Raw genomic sequence first — 21,374 nt, 5'->3', positions numbered from 1 at the left:
AATAATTAATGATAAAGAGTGAGAAATAAATAATGATTTAGTATTGAATTCTTTTTTTTTTTTTATGCATAAAATTAAGCACGATAAAAATTACTTCGTTTTTGCTTCTGGGAAGGCTCTCTCTCATCTGAATGTGAAGCTAAACGTTTCAAAATTCATCCTCACCTTAAGTAATTATTGCAATATTTTTTTTTTTGCTCTACTGAATGTATAAACCCATTACTCCTCCTGCATATATATCTGCCTTATGTACATATATCACCATGTTTATTGTATGAAATTGTATAATGCTCGCCGTTGCCCGATCACTTTAGTGGATGTATGAGAATGTAGCTGCGTATTTTTATCTTCTTAATTTCTTCTATTGATTCTTCTTTTTTTATTTCCTTTTTGATTCCCCGAACGAATGGTAGGTTTTTGTACACCCCTCTATTCATTTAATGCCCCTTTCGAATGAATACTTTATTTCTAATTAAATTTGCCACAACATGTTATGTATATTAGCCTATGTGCATGATTATATGCTTATATGCACGTACGTATTATGTATGCATTCGTGGCTAAAGTAGATGCCCCTCTCCATCCTTCCGTGGGGAACAGCACGGGCCGCATATGTAGGGTATACGGCCAAGTGCCTTCCGAAATGCATGGCCGTACTTTTTCGGGAGGACTAGCCGATTAGCCGATTAGCTGATTAGCCGATTAGCTGATTAGCCGATTTGCTGATTAACTGATTAGTAGTTCTGCAGATGGGCGAGTTGCCAGAGAGGCAAAGCTGATCATGTAGGCAATTGGCCAAATTGCGAGTGACCATTTGCTCGCCCCCCCAATACTTGATTCTGCTACGATCGCATCTTTAACGGGAAAAGCAGCGCCTACAGGATCGTTGCGAAACCACCACGGAATGCACAAACAATACGCAGATAACCGACAAAGTGTCTACAAAATATTCACCACTTCTGCACCCCAAACATTGCTCCTCGTTTCATGCTTCCTTTTTCCACATCAATGGATGACCATTTGGATGGATTATCCTGATGAGTCTTTTTAACTTATGATTTAACAGGAGAACGATACGAAATTGTTGATTAGTAGCAGGAAGCTTAGTTTTAATTGCGTACCGTTCTTCTGTATCTTCCATATATATGTATAATTTAGTGTAACCTTCACTGTATAGTGACACTCTTTACGGTGCAGAGTGTACAGTAGCACTGGTTGCTTCTTTTAAAGTTGAAGCGAGTGGCAGTTGGGGGGGCAAATTGCATTCGTGTAGCGGTACAGAAGCCCAAATGGCCATTTCGTAACGGTGTATGTATATATACATATACCTGTTATGTGCATATATAGCGAAGCGGTGGACAGGGTGACATAGCATACCATTTGAGGAGCGTGCGTGGGAAGCACCCTGTGGAGTCAATGCCTGATTCGATAGGGTTGCCAGTTAACTTGGCTTATTATTCCACGTTTAGAGGAACCCAACCGGAAGGTTGACCCAAGGAGCATCTTTCACCCGAACGGTCGTATGCAGTCTTTCTTCTTCACCTACCCCAAGGAAGAGGAAATAAATAAGAAGACGCACAAAAGTGGATCAAGCGCAGTAGCCGCACGAATAAATTGCAACCCATTTTAGGATCATTGAATAATTGACAAATGAGTCCCTCACAGAAAAGTAACAGCGGTGCGAGTGTCGGCAGCAGGGAAGGCAGCAACAACAGCAGGGGGGTTAACCTAAATAGTGGCAGAAATAGGTCCTCCCAAAGTGGAAATGCCCAATACGGAAGGAACGGCCAAGCCAACGTGTACAGCTACCGAATGAATGCGACAAGCAAATCTTGGCGGGAAGAAAACGAAGCAGCAGCGGCAGTGGGAGGGGTGACTAATGGAGGAGAAGTAAATCTATCAACGCATGACAATGAGTATGACCTTAATTTTATAGAAAAGGAGGTATGCAGTTTTTCCAAAATAAATAACGACAATTCAAACATGAATAGTAATGCCACCTCAACGAATTTTAAAGAAGAAGAATCCAGTGTATTAAATATGGATATGGACCCAGACAAGGCTCGTAGTATGTATATAAAAAGGTTACAGTCTACGCAATCGAGCATGCACCTGGAAGGAAATACTGATATATATAAGGAGGAGGAATTTATGGAAATGCAAAGTGGAACAGGCAAAATGGAGGACTGTATGTATAACTACAAAAATAAAAGAATGACAAAAAGTAAACATCTAAATAACATGTTGGAGGATAGAATGGATCACCAGCTAGCCGATGAAGAAGATGGAGACAAAGAAATGTACAATAATTCATTTTTTCTGTCGGATACTATGGAAGATGAATTAAGCACCGATGGAAAGAAATTTTCCTTTATGAAAAAAATCAAAATGTGCTTTAACTATTTTGGCCCTGGATGGATTGTAGCAATAGCATATTTGGACCCAGGAAATTTATGTAGCAATTTAAATGTAGGGTTAATTAGATCACCAGGGGATAGTAACAATTTAGTGAAGGATTATACAGGATATCATTTATTGTGGATTTTGGCATATGGTCATATTTTGGGTTTTATTTTCCAAGTGTTATCTATGAAGCTAGGACATGTCACAGGGTTAGATTTGGCATCCATATGTTACAGAGAATTTGATAAAAAGTATTCCTACCTATTGTACTTCTTCGTGCAGGTTGCCATATGGGGTGCACACATACAAGCCATTGTAGGTACCTTTGTAGCTATAAATTTGATTTTTGGGATATCGGTCAAGGTAGCTATTTTGTACACCCTAGTAGAAGCATTAGTGTATAGTTTCTTGGAGAATAAAAGTCTTAACCTTTTAGAAAATGTCCTAAGTGTTCTCATTGGATTTCTAGCTGTCTGCTTCATTTTTAACGTTTTTATGACCCCAATTAATTATAAAGAGGTAGTTTACAGTATTTTGTATCCGAGAATTCCCGAAGGGAAAGGATTTGATGCCATGGCGTTGTTGGGTAGTATCATATCTTCGCATGTAATTTATTTACACACAAATTTAACGTCCAAGAAGAAGGCTGTAATATTTAACGACAGAATGTTAAAAAGGTACAACACATTGGGAACAGTCGAATCGGCCGGTTCGCTATTCCTCTCTTGTGTCACCAACTGCATTATTGTCCTAACCTTTGCAGAGGTTAATATTAACGCACACGATAGGAAAGATGCTTACAACCTTTTCACGGCATACGAAGTGATGAAAAAATCGTTTGGCAAAATTTCCATGTATATATGGTCCTTTGGTTTGCTAAGTAGTGGAAATAACTCCAGCTTCATGTGCGAATATGCATCCAAGTCAGTATTCGAAGGATTTTTAAATAAAAAAGTTAACACCTTTTTACGAGTACTATCTTTCCGCTTCTTCCTTTTCTCCATTTTGTATTTATTCTTACTATACGATAAGTACAGCATTGATCAGTTGACAAACTTTATTAATCTCATCCAAGTGTTGCTGCTCCCTCTGGCCATTGTCCCTCTCTACCGATTTAGTATTCATAAAAATGTGTTAGGAAAATTTGCCTTAACAAAATATCCCAAATTTTTTGTTTTCGTTATTGTTATTTCGATAATTATTGCCAACCTGATGTTAACAATTTTTGATTTCCTTCAGAAAGTGCCCAATATGTATTCTGTATGTTTTGCCATTTTTTTTTCCCTCCTTTATTTATCCTTCATGGTTTTTCTCTTCAAAATGCCTATTACCAAGAGCTACTGTCGCCTGCGCTCAAGCGGCACGTTCCCAAGGGAGAAGTGAGCCAGCCAGCCAGCCAGATCGTCAGTGTGTACACATTTGTGTGGATACTACTGTGTGTATACCATTGTGTGCATCATTGTGTGTGCATATTGTTGTGTGTTTACGTTTATGCACGCGGATCGAGGGAGTACCACCCTTTCCCAGCTTTCCATTCCCGGGACGCCCGTCCACCTCCGTATCTTTATTCGTAGCACCACCTGTTCGTATAGCATATCTACGTATGTTGCTATGTACGAGCACGGCCCAGCAATGTATTATCCCATCTCCCACTCTTACCCCTGTAGCGGCTGCCAAGCCGTTGCAGAGGCACCTCACTCTTACCTTAACACCGCCTATGCTTTTAAAAAACCGACCTTTCACCTTTCTTCATGCCCTTTTTTCACCTTTTAATGTATACTCCTTTTATTCATTTTTTTATTTTTTCCACCTCCTCCATGTAAAACTTATATTTTTTCTTGAACCAACATTCGTAATTGTAACTTTAAAATTCTATCCGTATGACATTTATTAAATAATTACCTCACCGATTCGTATTTTTCAAATTGAGGGGATTGCAAAAATGGGTGAGTGGTATCGGATAGCATTCTTATAGATGGACAACAACCTCATCCCCTTTGATACGGAGGTTGCGCTTACACTTTTTAATATGTTTTGGGTAACTCTGTGAAGTTTTTCTCTGTTTTAACCATTTCGCCTAGACATATGCGCAACAAATACACAACGTAATGGAGCTAGACGTATGTCCTCTTCGCCTTTTCGGTTGGGCCTCTGCAGGGAGCGAACACAAGTGCTGCCTCCTCAGGCGAGACACCATGTTTTATTACTCATTCGGCATACAAATCTAACATGACTTTTCTCCGCTAAAAACATTAATCCTTGCAGTTGGTTAGGCAACATAGCGAAGGAGGGGCACTCTTTTTTTTCTGCATGCGCCTCCCTCTCATCTGTATTGCCATTTGGTAGATCAAAATGTATAGCTTCTGATAATGCCGCTCTGTCTCAACGTTTGGAAGAAAAATTCCTTTTTTTTTTTTTTTTTTTTTTTACGTTTAGAAAACTCTGCTTAAATACGGTTAAGAGGATTTAAAAAAGCTTAATATTACATATGCATGTGTATACGTGTTCGCATTTACACACATACGTTTTTTTTTTTCATTTTTTTTAAGATGATATTTTAGCGTGGAAAAAGACTCGTGAATATGTTATATAGTTGTGTCAAAAAAAAAAATGTAAATAAATAAATAAAACAACACAACGGCGGTAGGTATTTAAAGCAGATGTAAAAAAAAAAAAAAGCGAGATATTTCTCGCAGTTACTTTAAAAAATACGGAAATATACAAAGGGGGGGAAGAAGTGTGATTTAGTGGGGGCACCAAGATCAATCTCTTCTTTTTTATTTTATTATATAAATTTTTTCTGCCTGCGTGTGTGTGTGCCCACAAATGTACGTACATACCCACGCACAAGTATACAGACGCACAAACATGGACACACAGTCGGCACATGCGCAGAAGTAACAACACAAGATGAAACATAAAAAATAAAGGAACTAATTATTATACAATAAAATGCGTCAAGCATTTTATATTTAAAAAAAAAAATTAATTGCAATTTTAAAATTTTACTGAAAAGGAAATGAATACTCTCGCACAATGCTTGTTGTATCATTCATTTTACAGCTAATTTTACATCAAAAAAAAAAATATATATATCTTCTCATATTATTTCGTTTGTCTGAACGGATTATGCATTACCATGAGAAGATTACACGCTCATCATAGTAACGATGTGGTTTCTTCCCTTTACACCATTTCGGCTTCACAAAAATCTAACTAATTCGTGATCACCATTCTGCTGAAATCCAATATTATAATACTTTTCAAAGTTGGCCGCCTTATCACTGCTGCCTGTGCTATTCTGCATATCGTAGTTATTCCCATTCATTTCTATGTCATGCTGGTGGTGGTGATGATGATGGTGATGCTGGCAAGAATGGTGCTCTTTGCACGACTGTTCATCGCAATGATTCGGTATTTTTTTGTGTTTACAACACCGATCTAAGTTTTTCGCCTTTAAAAGTTTGTGCGCTGCATAATTTGTGCTTATTAAAATAACTGCCGCTAATATTGCCATTGGCATGTGCACTTTTTTTAAAAAACTCATTACATTTGGGTTGCTGACCGGAATATGCGCGTGCGACAGAATAAACAATGTAATTCCCACCAGCGTCATAAGCAGCAGGGAGATGTTCTTCAGTTGAACGAAGTTGTAAATGGTTGTGAATGATATTATCGGCGTCATCACATATAGCGCAACCTGAAAAAGGGAAGAAGAACGCGCAAATGTGTGGTGCTACACAATTGGGTAGACACATGTACACATTTGAGCGATTGCATACATGCCGTTTGCATACGTTAGGGTACCCTCTCTACTATTTCGTGCCACCCATTTCCGTGGTCATGGCTGTGGTCATGGCCGTGGTCGTGATCTCCCGCATTAGCGTGGCCATCCTGAGAACCCTTCACCACATCAAAGATAGAAATCAGGACAGTGATGACCGGAATTAAAGCACAATCGAGGAGGCATATTATACTTGCTATGTTCGATATATTGTTCAAATTTGACTTTATGTAAATGTATATCCTGCGATGAGGGTGAAAATGGAAAAGGGGAGAATGTTATTAATACCTTACGGCGAACACGTACACTCAGTCGTGTATGCGTACGTGAGGGCTGAAACGGAAAAAAAAAAAAAAAAAAAAAAAAAAACACTCAATAACGGATTTGTAATCCTTTTAGCATTCTACCTCTTCACGCGGTCCTTCATATTTCACAATCTTATATATTCTATTTGTATACGAAGGTTTATCAGTTCGGTAGGAATAAATATACACTCTTTTTTTTTCTTTCATTTATTTTATATGAAAGAAAAAAATGAAGAAGGATAATAAAGACTAAAGCAAATCATCATGCATAAAAAGAAAAGTGAAAACTAAACAGCTCAAAACATTTGCTGCTCTTATATTTAACACATGCTTATTTGGTTAAACTCTTAAAAGTAAATATTCACATAATTTAAAGAGGAAAAAAAAAAAATAATAAATAAAAGTAAAAGAAAGCGAGGGATGAATAAATAAATAACTGAAAAGTATAATATTTTTTATATACTACTCTATTTGAATACCTCCTAAGGTTTAACAACTGGAATTAAAAAAAAAAAAAAAAAAAAAAAGCGGTTAAGATAAAAAATTTTTAATGCACAATTTTTGGGTTCCCTTCACCCATTTCTAAAGTGACAAGGTTCAGGAAGAAGAGGAAAAAAAAGATGCGATTTCGATGCGTCAAGGGATATGTCAAATGGTATGTGCGTGTACTTAGAAAAATGGCACAAGTGGCTTAAATGCGGAAATTGTACAGGGGTGCGGAGCCAGGTACATATGCGCATAATACATAAAAAATTCCTACGCGTGCAGTTTACCCATGGAACATACCTATGCAATACACGCACGGAGGACCACATCACATTGTGTAGGTGAATGGAAATTCACTTAAAACCATTTTAAACACATGAAGGAAAAAGAAAAAAATAACCTTGTAATTCTCCACCTTTTTCCAAGCAAAGTTTGAGATTCAACGACACGTGATGTGTTTCGTTCGACTCAATTTTTTTCACATTTAGTCTCGATTAGCTCGAACAAAAAAAAAAGAAAAAAAAAAGGAAAAAGGAAATGCATTTCCGCAGTATTCATCGAATGGTATACAAGCACATCTTCACTTGCCATCTTCATGGTGTAACACGCGGAGTATAGCGGCGCTTAATTTTCCTCTTTTCTATGCCCACCCATGTTAATGCGCAATAACAGTTCCGATTGGCAAAGAATGCCAAAGTAGAGAAATTAAAAAGGAGGTTAAAAAATGGGGGCGAGTAGATACGTGCGTTTAGAAGGCATAGCAACATATGCTGAGGCGCACTCAACCAGGCATAAACACAAATGCGGAAAACGACTGTTCCAATAAAATGGGTGAACCAATTCGCGCAAGCAAACACCTTGCGCAGCATAAAATATGCGTATGCACATGTGATTGGCCAAGGGGCATTGTTGCATTCGACACCACTTTGTTGTCTTTTCCCTTCAACGGTTTGTGCCTCCAAATGGGTGGCACTTGAAAGAAGAAAAAATAAAGCGGAAAAAAAATGATTGAAAGTAGTTATAAAGTTTTACCCACACTTTCATAGCACATATAAATACCCCTTTTACACAGCACCCGTAATCGCTCAGGCAAATTGTGCGATTCTCTTTGGCCCATATAGGTATGCGCAGATGGTTTGAAATGAGCTAACAGTTGTGATAAAATAGTGCTATCTGAAAATATACATGCGTAAGCTACGAATGTATGCCGAATGCTCTTCCACCACAGTTATCAACGCAGTTATTCCAACCTGTCCCCTTGTTGTTACCCACATAGTATGCCCTCCTGATATCGTCTCTTTTGCATGCCCTAGCAGCGAGAAGAAAACACACATTTCGTGACGCTGCCCAATGGGCAAAATAACAGCGTAATTAGTGTACATCCCTGAAAAATGGAGCCTCCATAACTACGTTACCTGTGTGCTTATGCGCGTTTGCAACTTGTATGTGTTTACTATGGGTGCGGCTGTATGACATGCATCCGTTCAACTCCAGCGTGTTCTTTTTAGTACATATTGTTCAGTAAGCAAAAAGGGAATTCTCTGGCACGCCCAGAAAAAAAAGGAATCCAAAAAAACTCGTGTAAAACATAGCATATATGAAGCAATTTCTATTTCGATCGAAAAACAGGTGTACATATATTCCTTTTGCATTTCCTTTAAAAAGAAACCAAAGAAAAGGAACACATTTTTTTTTTTTTGCAACCCTTTTAAACAAATGTGGGTATGATAGTGTAAAATATAGCTCTTCCAACCGTATGACGGGTATTATTTTTTCGAGCAAAAGGATAAATCATATCCATTTTGCGAAGAAAAAAAAGAAAAAGAACGAACGGATAACTGCATGTTAATTTGTATAAACACACCAACGGGGGAAAAATAAAAATGCGAATCTTTTACGGGGTGTACATTTTACTTTAAAAAAAAATAAAAACAATCGAAGGGAAAACTGTTCGTGTGAAAATTTCACTTTGTCCTACAACTGCGCAGTCCCGTTATACACCCCTTTAATTATGCCCCTTTAAAATAGTGCCATTTTTATGTGTTCATACTTATACGTGTGGAATAAATATGCATGCACATGCGAAATAGGCATTTTGTTTACATTCACTGAAGAGGGGGAGTAGCCAAAACTGCGTATGCGTTGGAACAAAGGCGGTGAGCCAAGGATGAGCCTGATTACAGTAAACAGGTAGTGAATCCACTTACATTCGCAAATGCATATAATATATACCGCACGTACATATGTATGCTTCTGCTTATTCATTTCTAGCTAATCCGTAGCAGCAAACCGTAGGCCGCCTGAATATGTACGCGTATTTGTGCGCGCAACAACTTATCCCCACTATTGTACATGCACGCACATATATAAGGTACGTACGGTCGCATACATATGCATTTGAATAATCATATGTATCCTTTACATGCAGAAGGCATATATGTGGCATACGTATTTACGCCGCCCATATATTTACTGTACCCAAAATGGTTGCAAAAAGGAAGGGGCGCCTTTAATAAAAGTATTTTACCCAAACGATACAGCCGTGGTACGGCCAAATTTTTATCGCATATTTTATTTATGCCCACCATCGCCCCATCGTATAAGTGGTGCGATTTTTTTTGGCCACGGGGGCAAGGTGCTCACAAAAGGGTACAGTGGGATAAATGAACATATGAGAATGGGTTAAGGAAAAAGCCAAAAAGAAAAGGGAAAAAAAAACAAAAAAATGTACATAAAAAAATGTAATAAATACAGCGCAAGCAAAGTGATAAAATACTCCGTCATATTGAATGGTATGCGGAAATGTTGCTTAAAAAAAAACGAAAAAATATGCCCTTTTTTTCATCCCACTTATACGTAACTCTGTTAAAGCCTGTGGAAATGCTCTAAAAGGCAATTTTTTTTTCTTTTTTTTCTTGTTGAAACGCTCGCTTCCTTCTGCCCCAAATGAAACAAAACTACAAAAGCATACAAGGAGGTATATAGCGCATAAAAAGCCACAGAGAAGAAACCGCCACGAGCGGCACCATAATGGAATATAATATTATATATTACGTGAGCTTGTTTACACTATATAAGCGTATCTCATCATACATACAGAAAGCGCGAAAATAAACTTGGAAAAAAATATGTATTTTACTCATATCGCACTTGCGTACGGGAATACAAAAGTTACGTACGTACATATATTTACCGAGTGTAACTTGCAAGGTGCCTTTTCTTAAGGATAAAAATAGAAAAAAAGAAAAATACCCCTAAATATGTTCTTTTGTCATCGTAATATATATAATATTACTTCCTTGTTTACATTTTTTTACCTTTTTTTTTTGACACCGTTATTCCCATTTATAATATGTGAGATATGAAAATCTCCAAATAAATTATTTATTTTTTTTTATTATACAATATTTTATGTACTTACGCAACTGTAAGTCAGTTTATCCTTCTTACTTTCTTTTGTTTTTTCCAGGCATTCTCTTACATCTTACGTTTTGTATCCTTTACATCTCTTTATTTACGTTACAATCAATCTCATCATATGCAGCATATACATTATCGTGCTTTTCCCAAGCCCGTTCCCCCACCTCCCTCTTTCTTACGTTTTAGCACTTTCGTATTATCCATGAGGCAAATATATATGTGTTATATATAGCAAAGTTTTACTACGCAGATTTTTTTTTTTTTTTTTTTCTTCGTTTCCTTTTTACAAAGTTTTCCATTTTTTTATTTTTATTCTCTCAAATGAGTAAGCGCAGTGTTAAAAGTATTGCATAAAAAAAAAAAAAAAGGGATTATAAAAAAAACAAACAAACAAATAAGTTTATACTGTACATGCGTATGTAATGTTCTTTTTTTTTTTTTTTTTCCTTAAATTGTTGGAATGGTATCCAAATTGTATTATGCAATGTTACGTTTGTTTAATAATAACGTAAAATTATTTTCACAGTTGAGGAGTTGAAAAGTAAAGAAAAAAGGAAACAACCTTTCGAGGAGGCGCAAAAGGAGATCTTTTGTTAACGCGCAGGCAGGGAGGAAAAATATACACTCAACTCATATATATTATATATATATTATATATATATTATTATATATATTATTATATATTCTCACATTTGTATGTATGCATCCCCGCACGACGATGCGTTGTATACCCACGCTTCCCCCAAACCCACGAGCGCACAGCGTATCTTACATGAACTGCGCCATCCCTTAACACCATCACGATCATCACGATCATCACGATCATTACGATCATTACGATCATCACCAAGCACTACCACCATAAAATCTTCTTTGTATTTAGAGTGTTCCCTTCGACACTTCTTACCAAATTTGCCACCAAGCGAAAGTAACCATTTTTCACGCACATGTACATATGTATCTGTATGCGTACTTGTAAGTAGCCCACCTTGTGCAAAGAATTGTTGTGTTTGTGTGCCAACTTAAACAGGAAGAGGCAATTGCATGTGGCACAAAAGAAAAAGGTCTGTTTAAACGCAGTTTTTTGTTTCCTTTTACGCGTCAACGGGTTAGACCCCACCGGAGTCGTAGCATATATGTGTCGTTTATCATAGAAGGAGAAAGGGATCCACCCAGAAGCTAAGCTGACCTGAACTGAACTGAACTGAGCGCCCCCGTGATTGGATGTCTGAGCGATTGAGCGTAGAGCGGTAAAGCGATAGAACTACAGAGCAACTGATTGACGGTCCGTCTGAGTGGCAAAGCGGCAGTGCGAAAGAGCAGCCGATTGACCGTTTGCCCATCTGACCGTCCGCCCGGCTGACCGACCGAGCAAGACCCCCCAAAACCACGCGAACTGAACAAAGTGAGAAGTAATGGAAAAGATCGTGGAAGTAATTGAGGGATTAAGCAGCTCTGATAGCCATGTGAGAAACGAGTGTGAGAATACGTTAAACTTTTACAAAAAAAATGACCTGAACAACACGGTGCTGTCCATTTTGAAGTTGCTAAAGAGCCACAAGGACAGTCAAGTGAGGTTGCAATGTGCCATTCTGATCAGGAACCTATTTCGAGCGTATATCAAGTCGTCCAATGTAGAATCGGTAGGGGAGAAGGAGAAGGGGGATAATAACTCCCTCCTAAACGCGGAAGAAGAAAACTATTGGGATTTATTACCAGATAATTTAAAAAATATAGTCAAATCAGAACTGATAAGTAATATAAGTTCCGAAACTGATAAAATGGTGAGAAGCAACTTATGCAACAACATAATAGATTTGTCGTCGAAGCTACTTGTAAATAAGCAGTGGCCAGAATTGTTATCTGTGACGTTGGATTTTTGCAATTCTAACAACAATGACGTATTGATAAGTGGGTTTAAAATATTGGGAGGTATATTAAGTTGTATCCCATACCAGCTGGAGATGAAAAGAGAGGTAGTTTCTTCTGTCTGTATGAAAGGGTTAAATTCTTCAGATGTGCAAGTCAGAGGGGAATGCATCAATTTGATATCATGCATAGTAGAAGATAACAACTCTGTACTAATGAAGTGTGTACAGCCATGTATTCCACATATTTTGCAGTCGCTAAGTTTGATGGTAAAAAATAGCAGCTCAGATATCTCCGTGTTGGAAGAATGTGAAAAGGTACTTCAGGCGATTGGAAAAATGATTGACTATAATGCCAAGTTTTTTGCCAAACATATTTCCAACTTGTGTGACATCCTCTTTGGTATATGTATGAAAGGAGAGAGCGAATTAAATTACGATTTTGACAGCAGCTTAAAGTCGTTAAGTATTGAAGCGCTTATTACTATCCCCGAGAGGAGACCAAAAATGGCTCTCTCTGTTCCCCATTTTGTGGACAAAATAGTGCACCTATCCATGTTATTTATGCTTGATATTAATAATGACTCTTTTAACGAGTGGATGAATTCGATTAAGGAAGGAAAGGACGACAACCAGGAATTGTATGACATAGGGGAAGAATCGCTAGACCGAGTTGGAAAAGCATTTAGCGAACTGGAGGAAGCTGAGTTTATTCACATTCTGTATAATAAGGTGTCTGAATTTTTAATGAAGAACACATGGGAACATAAGTACGTTGCTATTATGGCCATAGCGCAGACGATAGAATATTTGCCTGAGGACGAAATAGAGGATCAACTGGAGCATGTAATAAAGATGTTGTTGCAGGTGTTGCTTGATCAGGATGTGAGAGTTAGGTATGCTGCTTGCCAGGCCATTGGACAAATTTCCCTAGACCACCAACCGTATGTGCAGAAGGAGTACCCTCGACAAATAATCACTGCTTTAATAACCACCATGAATGACGTACACCTACGAGTTCAGTCACACGCAACTGCAGCTTTTGTAAACTACGCAGAGGAACTCGACAAAATGGCACTCCTCCCATTTGCAGATATGATTATTGACATCCTACTACAGAAACTGAATTCGTCCAACTATTTGCTTGTGAGAGAACAGGCCGTAACTGCCATAGCAGTTATTGCAGGAGTGATTGAGGAGGATTTCCTAAAGTATTACTCTACTGTAGTGCCCATGATGAAGGATATTATTCAGAAGGCAGTTTCGGAAGAGGAAAGAACATGCAGAGGAAAGGCCATCGAATGTATATCTATCATCGGTCTTTCCGTGGGGAAGGAAATATTTTTAGAAGACGCAAAGGAATGTATGAATGCATTACTTCAAATTAGTAGTACCAAAATGGATCCTGATGATACGGTTAAGGAGTATATACAGGAAGCAATTGGAAGGATATGTAGAGCATTGGGAAATGACTTTTTCCCCTACCTGAGCAGCATCGTACCGACCATTTTGTCGCTCTTAAGCATTTTGCCTAAACCGTTAACGGATGATGAGGAAGATCTAACCATTACTATGGTTTCTAATGGTCAGTACGTAGGGTTGAAAACGTCCCTTTTGGAAGACCAGGAAAAGGCTCTGGACCTTCTGATCATTATCATTGAGGTATTGAAGGAGAATTATAAGGATTATATAGAAGCCACCGCCACGGCTGTGTTGCCCATGCTGAATTACGAACTGTCTGACGAGATAAAGCAGAAGGCTTTGACTGCCGTTAGTGAGTTGATAGAGGCCGCCAAAATTCTCTCAGAAAAAACGGACAACAACAAAACTATGCTGCATGCTATCCTAACAGCGGCTGCAGAAAAGGTTCTGAAGAGTCTATCGGATACGAAGCTAGATGATAATTATGAATACATCTTAGACGTAATGATTATCGAATCGAATGGGTTGTACATGTGTTTACAGAAGGCGGGTGCAAATGTGCTTCCCGATGGAACCCTGAAATTATTCTTCAACCAGATTTTCAAACTCCTACAATGCTCGACAGATAGAAGAGTGGTATATAATCAGAAAAAAAATAACGAAGATGTTGATGAGGACGAGTTGTTAATCATCGACCGAGAGGAAGAGTTAGAACAAAACTATCGAACCAACTTGTTAGACATTTTAGGAGTACTGATTAAATATCACTCCACGCAGTTCCTAAACACCTGTTGCGACATTTGTATTACCTTCATTAACACGTATATGAACTCTCCTAACGCGGAAGACGTTGCGTTGGCTTTATACGTCTGTGATGACTTGCTAGAGTTTTTACAAGAAAACAGTGTGTGCCTATGGGAATATTTCATGAACCCACTGTTACTAAACATTAACCACACGGATGACAAGGTAAAACAAGCCGCTTGCTATGGAGTTATTCAAGCCACCAAAATTGAAGCCTTCAGCAAATATGCAAATGTAGCTGTGGAATATCTCCTAAAATTAGTGCACCAAAATACTTCCGGTAAGAAACCGAAGGAATTCATTTCAGCAATTGACAACGCCGTTGCTGCTTTGGGAGATATCGTCCTAATGCACACGTCCAAATTTAACAACGCGGAAGAGCTAATAAAATTATGGTTAAATAATTTGCCAATCAAGGAAGACGATGCGGAGGGTAGAAGAGTTCACAAAAATCTGATCGACTTAGTTACACAAAATCATCCACTTCTCTTTGGTAAGGATAATTCCAACACTGCGAAAATTATAGAAATATTTTTAACCATCTATGAGACGGACTTCTCGGACGCCGATTGCAACAAGAAGATTGCTTCCCTCATTAATTCTCTTGACCAGGCCTACCTCAGCAACTTGGCTTCTTCAGCCTTAACCAACAAGCAGGCCAAGAAGCTCAACCATATTGTTAACAGCAACAGAAAGTAACGCCCTGCATGGTAGTGCTTGAGTAGGAAGAATATAATAGGAATGGCATACCAGTTGGAAGAGTGAAGCTCCAAAAAGTGGGAAACCCGCCACACGTGGGAAGCTACCCCAATTGGGAAATCTCTCTTTCCCAAATTTAAAAAACTTTAAAAAATTGTAAAATTCACAAAAAGAAAAAAAAATAATAATAATAATAACCCCCCCAAAAGGAATAAAAGGAATAAAGTCAAACTTAGCAGACACGCTGTATATTCGCATTTACCAATTGTTCCTGCGCGACTGCAGGCAAGTACCATGCGCTCGTTTCTGGAAAGCCTCTGGGTGTAGAAAATGAACCAGCCCCAGAATAAACTACCTCTCACATAAGACGCGTAAAATCTGTGTATATGGGCTTTCTACTTTTCAACTTTTTTATTTTTTAATTTTACCCTCTGTGCGTGTCCCACCCATCTGGCGTGCTTTTTCCCCCCTTCGCAATTGTATACTTAACCCAGTGGGACATTTACAATATATACATATATAGGTACATGGAGGGTTGTTTCCTTGCCCCTATCGAGCACTAATTAAACATTTTTTTTTTCCTGAGCCCTCCTCCAAGCACGCCCCTGTAAGCAAGAAGTACACGCACACACACACACACATATATGTATATATATATCGCGTTGCCCCTGTACATATGACCTACTTGCCACGTTTATGCGCCAATATGTGTGTGAATGTCCCAGAATTAACCTTTTTTAGCCCATTGTGCTTGCACTTTAATTTTGTGAAACTCCAGTTAAATGCGTCTGCGCGATGATGTATACATATACATGTATTTTTGCATGTACTTATACATATGTATGTGTGTCTGCCTGTATATATATATATCGTTGCATATATGTGCATATGCACACATGTACAGCGCACATGTATCTATGTGCCTCCTCGTTTTAACTTTAAAAAAATTGTAATAAAAATTATAAAACCTTATTTTTAATTTCAACAAGCTTTTTAACGCAACATAATTTTAGCCCTGTGGCAGTTGCCCTCGGTGTGTATTTGTGGGTGACATGCACTTTTCGCGAGGAATGTGCATTCACACATGAATTTGCTACATTCGGATGGACCAGATTATGTCCAACAGGTGATATGCCAATATTTGATGCGATTTTCAGGTGCTCCTGCGCAACAGGATGAATGGGCCACGTCGCAAATGTAGAGAAGATGTTTCCCCCCTATGGTCATCCCATCAATGGGAAGAGGGGGAGAATTCTCCAAAGGAAGCAATGTGATAAGGAGAGGCCTACCCATGAAGAACTCCTACCCATGATAATTTTTGTAATAACGTATATATCGAACAGGGGAATAAACAAATCGGCATCACTTTCCCGTCCAGCGAACTGTGCAATTGGTACAGTAAAGACGCCTCGCTGATTTGATGTGGGGGGAGATATTCCCCTTGTTTTTTTTGAAAGGGATACATCTTGAAAAAAAAAAGGAAAATTTTTTTTTAACCAGTGTAGAACTCACCTTGCCGTTCATGTGCTAAGGTCAATTTTTTGTGACCACAATGTTTTTATCATGGAAGGAAAAAAAAAAAGTATAAGATTGGGTTTTCATATTTTGTCCAACATAAACTTTTTGCTATCATAAAAATGGTGGGCTTCTTCTCCTTTTGATGTGGACGGGCGCTTTTTATTAATCAACAATGAGTTTCTCACACAACCTTCCAAATTGGTCGAGTGTTACAAATTAAATTTCCTAATCAGACTCCGCCCTCCCTCTTCGTAGGACCATTTTGGATATATTTGGTCTGGTGATGTGTGCCTTCACTTAAGCCGTTCCGCGATGGCGGCGGTGTTACCGTCAACGGTAGGAGAACCAACGTTTGAACCATAAACCTACTTGCACATTCGTAAATTCAAAATTTTCTGCTGAATAATCAAAAAAAAGAAAAAAAAAAAACTCCATTTGATGGAATCAAATAGACCAAGGAGGGCAGTCAAATTGGGCAAAGAAGTTCCCCTCATTATTCAAAAATGAAGAAATGACAGGAAGTTCTCCTTTTCACTTTTATCGAGAGAAAAAATCAAGGGCTAGATTTTTTTTTTTTTTACTTCTTCCACCCCTTTGAGAGCATAACACTATTGGTCTCTTCGGCAACCGTTTTATCTCCGCCTTTCTTTCAGCACTTTATTTTTTTGTTTCCCCTTTTTCACTGAAATGAATGATAAAAAAAAATTGAGGTTTAACTTGAAGGGAAAGAGGCGATTCGACAGTTAACCTTGTCAACATACCATGGAGATGAGGAAGAGGAAACCGAAGGTTGTGTCGGCGAATGAAATATATGAGTACCCCAGTTTTTTTAGAAAGAAGCAGGAGAGTAAGGGAAGGTCCAGCAAAAATGGCAGAAATGGAAAAAATGGTAGAAACGGTGGAATCGTAGAAGTGGGCGAAGACGCCGATGCTGCCCCTGCTGAAGACCACAAGAGGGAAGACGGCAGACTACCCGAACCCCAACAGGTTGTTACTTTTGATAAATTGGAAGCAGATGGGGTGGTCCACGAAATGGAAAACCTTCTGAAAGGCGTCCAGAATGAAAGAAATGGACGTAGGCGACGGAATAAAGGTGGGAAGCATTTGGGTGATTACAGCTCAGGTGTGCCTACCTGTGCCGAGAAACAGAGCAACATTTACGACGACGCAAAGGACATCGATAATGATGAAAACAAATTGAGTGAAGCGTCGGATAACCAGCAGGAGCACTACAATGATGACAGCCCGTTCGACCTCTCCTCGCCAAATGAAGAAGATGAGCAAAACGCTCTCTATAGGCCCCGCAACTATGAGTACAGGAAGAAGAAAAAAAAAATGAACCACGCGGTAAAGCTGTTACTTGCAAAATCGAAATGTGAAAAGGGGAACAGGAAGAAGCTGAAAAATACCTTAACTGATCGGGCTAGAAGTTTCGTGGATGAAGGACATTCCCTTCACTACGACGTGGATCTGTTCCACTTCTTGAGTTGTCTGAGCGGGAGGAAAAGTGACGCACTTAACTGGCAAGGGGATGAAAGTGCAGATGCCCTGGTAAACTTCATCATAGACGAGCTTGTAAAGAAAACCCACCACAAAAGGGAAAGAGAAGAAGATCCTCCAATGCAGACAAACAAGCAGTGTGGTCACAATTCTGACGCAGCGATAAAAGGGTACCACAACTTCAACGACATCAACATAAAGGAAAAAATTTCCTTCGAACAGATAAAAAATTACGATGAAACAAATTTAAGGCACATGTTTTTTATAGAAAATATTAACATAGACTACAACGGAAGGAAGGTGGAACTCTCCCCATTTAAAAGTACCACAATTGGGGAAACTGAAGTGACGACGGGAAGTGGCAAAGGGAACCTAATTAAGCGAAAAAAATACAAGACCAAAAAGAAGTCCAATCTGCGCGAGTGTGCTAACCATAGGAATACATCTCCCTGCACGCGGATGGAAAGGTTGAAGGTATGTGTAAACCGCAAGATAGATAATTTGCTAAGTTCCCACATCTACTTAAATGATCATCAATTTTCGCTTAACTCGGAGGGGATCCAGTTTTTGTATTTTCTGCTCCTGTGCGATTGTTTATTTGGCGATTTGTACGGGCACGGGTCGCAGGAGGGAGGAGGGGAAGAGGAGAACCCTGAGCAATGGACCGGCAGGAACTACTCACAGGGGGTAGAACTAAACGATGTAGGTGGTGCTTTGGAGAGAGCAGATGGGGACGACCCTCCCCATGGATACTTCAACTGGAAGAAAATTATGACAAATATGGAAGCGGAAATGGTGAAAATGGGACAGGAGCAAAATATCTTTTTAAGTCTTTGTGCCCCGGTAATTTACTTAGACTTCAGCAGTGGTGTCAATTTTGTAGACTACCTGAAGGAGGTACTAGATGCGTCTCTGCCAGATGGGGAAACCACCTGCGACGATGACGGGTTGGTTATGCCAAATAATAAGGACAGTGAACTCCCAACCAGGGGGCGAAAGAAAGCACAGAAAGAGCATGATGGGGAGGACCCCTTGCTGAACGATCTGATGAATGACCTGCTAAAAATTTGTGCACAAATGTTCGAGGGGAATTTCCTAGCCGTCAGTACGTGCAGTTACCTAAACAGTTACATGTTTTTATGTTCGGAGAAAAGGAGCCGGAATTTTATTTTTATATTTTTCTTGTCGCCATTTTTCAGCAAGCCGTTACTTTTCGACATTGTGGAGGTGAACCACATGTGCAAGAAGGTGGAGTGGATTAAGCTTCCCCGTGGGAAGGATAGCGGAAGGAACAGCAAAGAGGACACGGCAAATGAGAGGCGTGAAAAGCACCTCCACCTACTGCTCTGCCTAGTGGGGAACGAGATAAGCATCTACGCCATTTCGAAGCGCCATTTATTCCTCAAACTGTACGACGCGGCAAAAAATGAACCCACCTCTGTAGAACCAACAGAGTACATAAAGCAAAAAATTGCGGACACGAAATTTGAGAAGGTTTTCTCATACCACGATGAAGAAACGCTCACCGATTTTTCCTACTCCATCTGTATAAATGACAATCAGAGGTTTTTAAAAATTGCCTTAACTTTTAATAGCACCAGAATAAAAGTGTTGACTGTCTATTTGAGGGAGATAAGTAGATATGCGAAGATCACCCGCTTTATCGAAAGGGAGGAAACTACGAATGCTTGCGTGCATACGTGTGTGGATTATTTGCTAAGCCATTTTAAGAACCCCTTGGGGGATGGTACCGGCTTGGAGAAGGGGACTACCCATAAGGGGGAAACAGCAACAGGGGAAAAAGTACCCTTAGCGGGAGATCCTCTACAAACAAAGGAACTTCCCCAATCAGGGAAAGATACACATTGCGTGGCTTTTCACGAAGATATCCTGCACCTGCAACAAGGCATCATTTCCGTGTGCTCATTTTACCCCTGCCTCAATTCTTTTCTTCTCTGTGTTAGCTCCAAGGAAGGAGAAATAATAATAATAGACATAAGGAGCACGAACGAGCTTTATTTTTTCAAGCGGAAGACGGAAAGTGTTACTCACATGAGGTGGTATGAAAATAGCTGCCTATCCTTTGGACAAGAAAAAGGATGTATCATTCATCTGTTCGAGAATAAATATTTTTTAAATATCGATAAGGATTGGACTAGCCAAGTAGACATTATATGCGTACATAGTTCGCTCCTCAACGATATGCATTTATTCCTGTTCGATGATGGGACTGTGGTTAGGGGTAAGTTAAAGGGGAACTTGTCTAAGGTTAAAATTAGTGAACTGTTTCTGTGGAAGACGCCAGATTTTGAGCTAGATCCAGAGGTACTACTAAGCATTAGCGCAGAGAAGGGAGACGAAACCGAGTCTGTGTCTCGTATACTGTTGTATGAGTACCTGCAGGGGTTACAGAGCATTTTTAGGAACGGGGTCAAGATAGGGAAGTCCAAGGCCGTTGAGGTGAATGCCCGTGAGAAGACGATTGCGTTGACGCCTAAATGGTGAGTGCTACAGAAGGAGGAACACTGCCGCATATAGGTTGCTCCCATTCGCTGTTGCCCCATTTTGTACGCACCTTAAGAACATTCCATTCAGCTCACCTTGTATGAATAATTTAAATCCCTATATTTCCTCCACCCCATTTTTACAATTTTTCAGCGTATCCATTGCGAACTTGGGCCAAAAGTATCTAATCGCATACGGAAATGGAAGTGGTTTGATTCATGTGTTTTCGAGGGAGAAGGATCTGGACGCGAACAGTGTAGGGTGACATGGGCCAACCTTTGAAGAGACGCCTCAAAATAAAGTACCCACTGTTATTTAAATTTTTTTTTTTTTTTTTTTTTTTTTGTCGTGGATGTATATTCACATGATACATATCGATGTGTTTATTTTTGACTCGTTTTTTCTTATAAATGCACACACGTAGGAGGAACGTGTTTCCAAATTTTGTCTTTTTTTTTTTTTTTTTTTTTTTTTTTGTAAATTTGTCATATGTTACATTTGTCTGTATACGTTTTATTTTGAAGAATTCTTTTTTTTGTTGTTGCAAGTAAATGCTGCTTTCAAGAGTGCTTCACTAATTATACGAATGGAGGTGGGAAAGCTATTTGGAGCGTATCAGTAGGTGTGCAGGCGGGGGGAAATATACATGGACGTACACCT

At 39.1% G+C, this 21,374-nt stretch overlaps 4 protein-coding genes across 4 annotated transcripts; 3 read left to right on the top strand and 1 right to left on the bottom strand.

The window, feature by feature from the left end:
* Nucleotides 1-1,650: 1,650 nt before the first annotated feature.
* On the top strand, nucleotides 1,651-3,786 carry PCOAH_00029230 (Transporter; the record flags this gene model as incomplete). The annotated part of the gene is made up of 1 exon (XM_020059725.1): nucleotides 1,651-3,786. The coding sequence occupies one exon, from the start codon at nucleotides 1,651-1,653 to the stop codon at nucleotides 3,784-3,786; it is 2,136 nt and encodes a 711-aa protein (XP_019915518.1).
* Nucleotides 3,787-5,605: 1,819 nt separating this feature from the next.
* On the bottom strand, nucleotides 5,606-6,614 carry PCOAH_00029220 (Uncharacterized protein; the record flags this gene model as incomplete). The annotated part of the gene is made up of 3 exons (XM_020059724.1): nucleotides 5,606-6,103; nucleotides 6,211-6,430; nucleotides 6,595-6,614. 3 exons carry the CDS (start codon nucleotides 6,612-6,614, stop codon nucleotides 5,606-5,608), a joined length of 738 nt encoding a protein of 245 aa, XP_019915415.1.
* Nucleotides 6,615-11,813: 5,199 nt separating this feature from the next.
* PCOAH_00029210 (Karyopherin beta) lies at nucleotides 11,814-15,191 on the top strand (the record flags this gene model as incomplete). The annotated part of the gene is made up of 1 exon (XM_020059723.1): nucleotides 11,814-15,191. One exon carries the CDS (start codon nucleotides 11,814-11,816, stop codon nucleotides 15,189-15,191), a length of 3,378 nt encoding a protein of 1,125 aa, XP_019915280.1.
* Nucleotides 15,192-17,471: 2,280 nt separating this feature from the next.
* PCOAH_00029200 (Uncharacterized protein) lies at nucleotides 17,472-20,979 on the top strand (the record flags this gene model as incomplete). Its single annotated transcript, XM_020059722.1, has 2 exons — nucleotides 17,472-20,710; nucleotides 20,868-20,979. 2 exons carry the CDS (start codon nucleotides 17,472-17,474, stop codon nucleotides 20,977-20,979), a joined length of 3,351 nt encoding a protein of 1,116 aa, XP_019915284.1.
* Nucleotides 20,980-21,374: the final 395 nt, after the last annotated feature.

The sequence above is a fragment of the Plasmodium coatneyi genome, chromosome 10, assembly GCF_001680005.1.
Source record: "Plasmodium coatneyi strain Hackeri chromosome 10, complete sequence".
Lineage (NCBI taxonomy): Eukaryota > Apicomplexa > Aconoidasida > Haemosporida > Plasmodiidae > Plasmodium > Plasmodium coatneyi.
The sequence above is the reverse complement of the archived record's forward strand: the minus strand, read 5'-3'. Positions and strand labels throughout refer to the sequence as shown.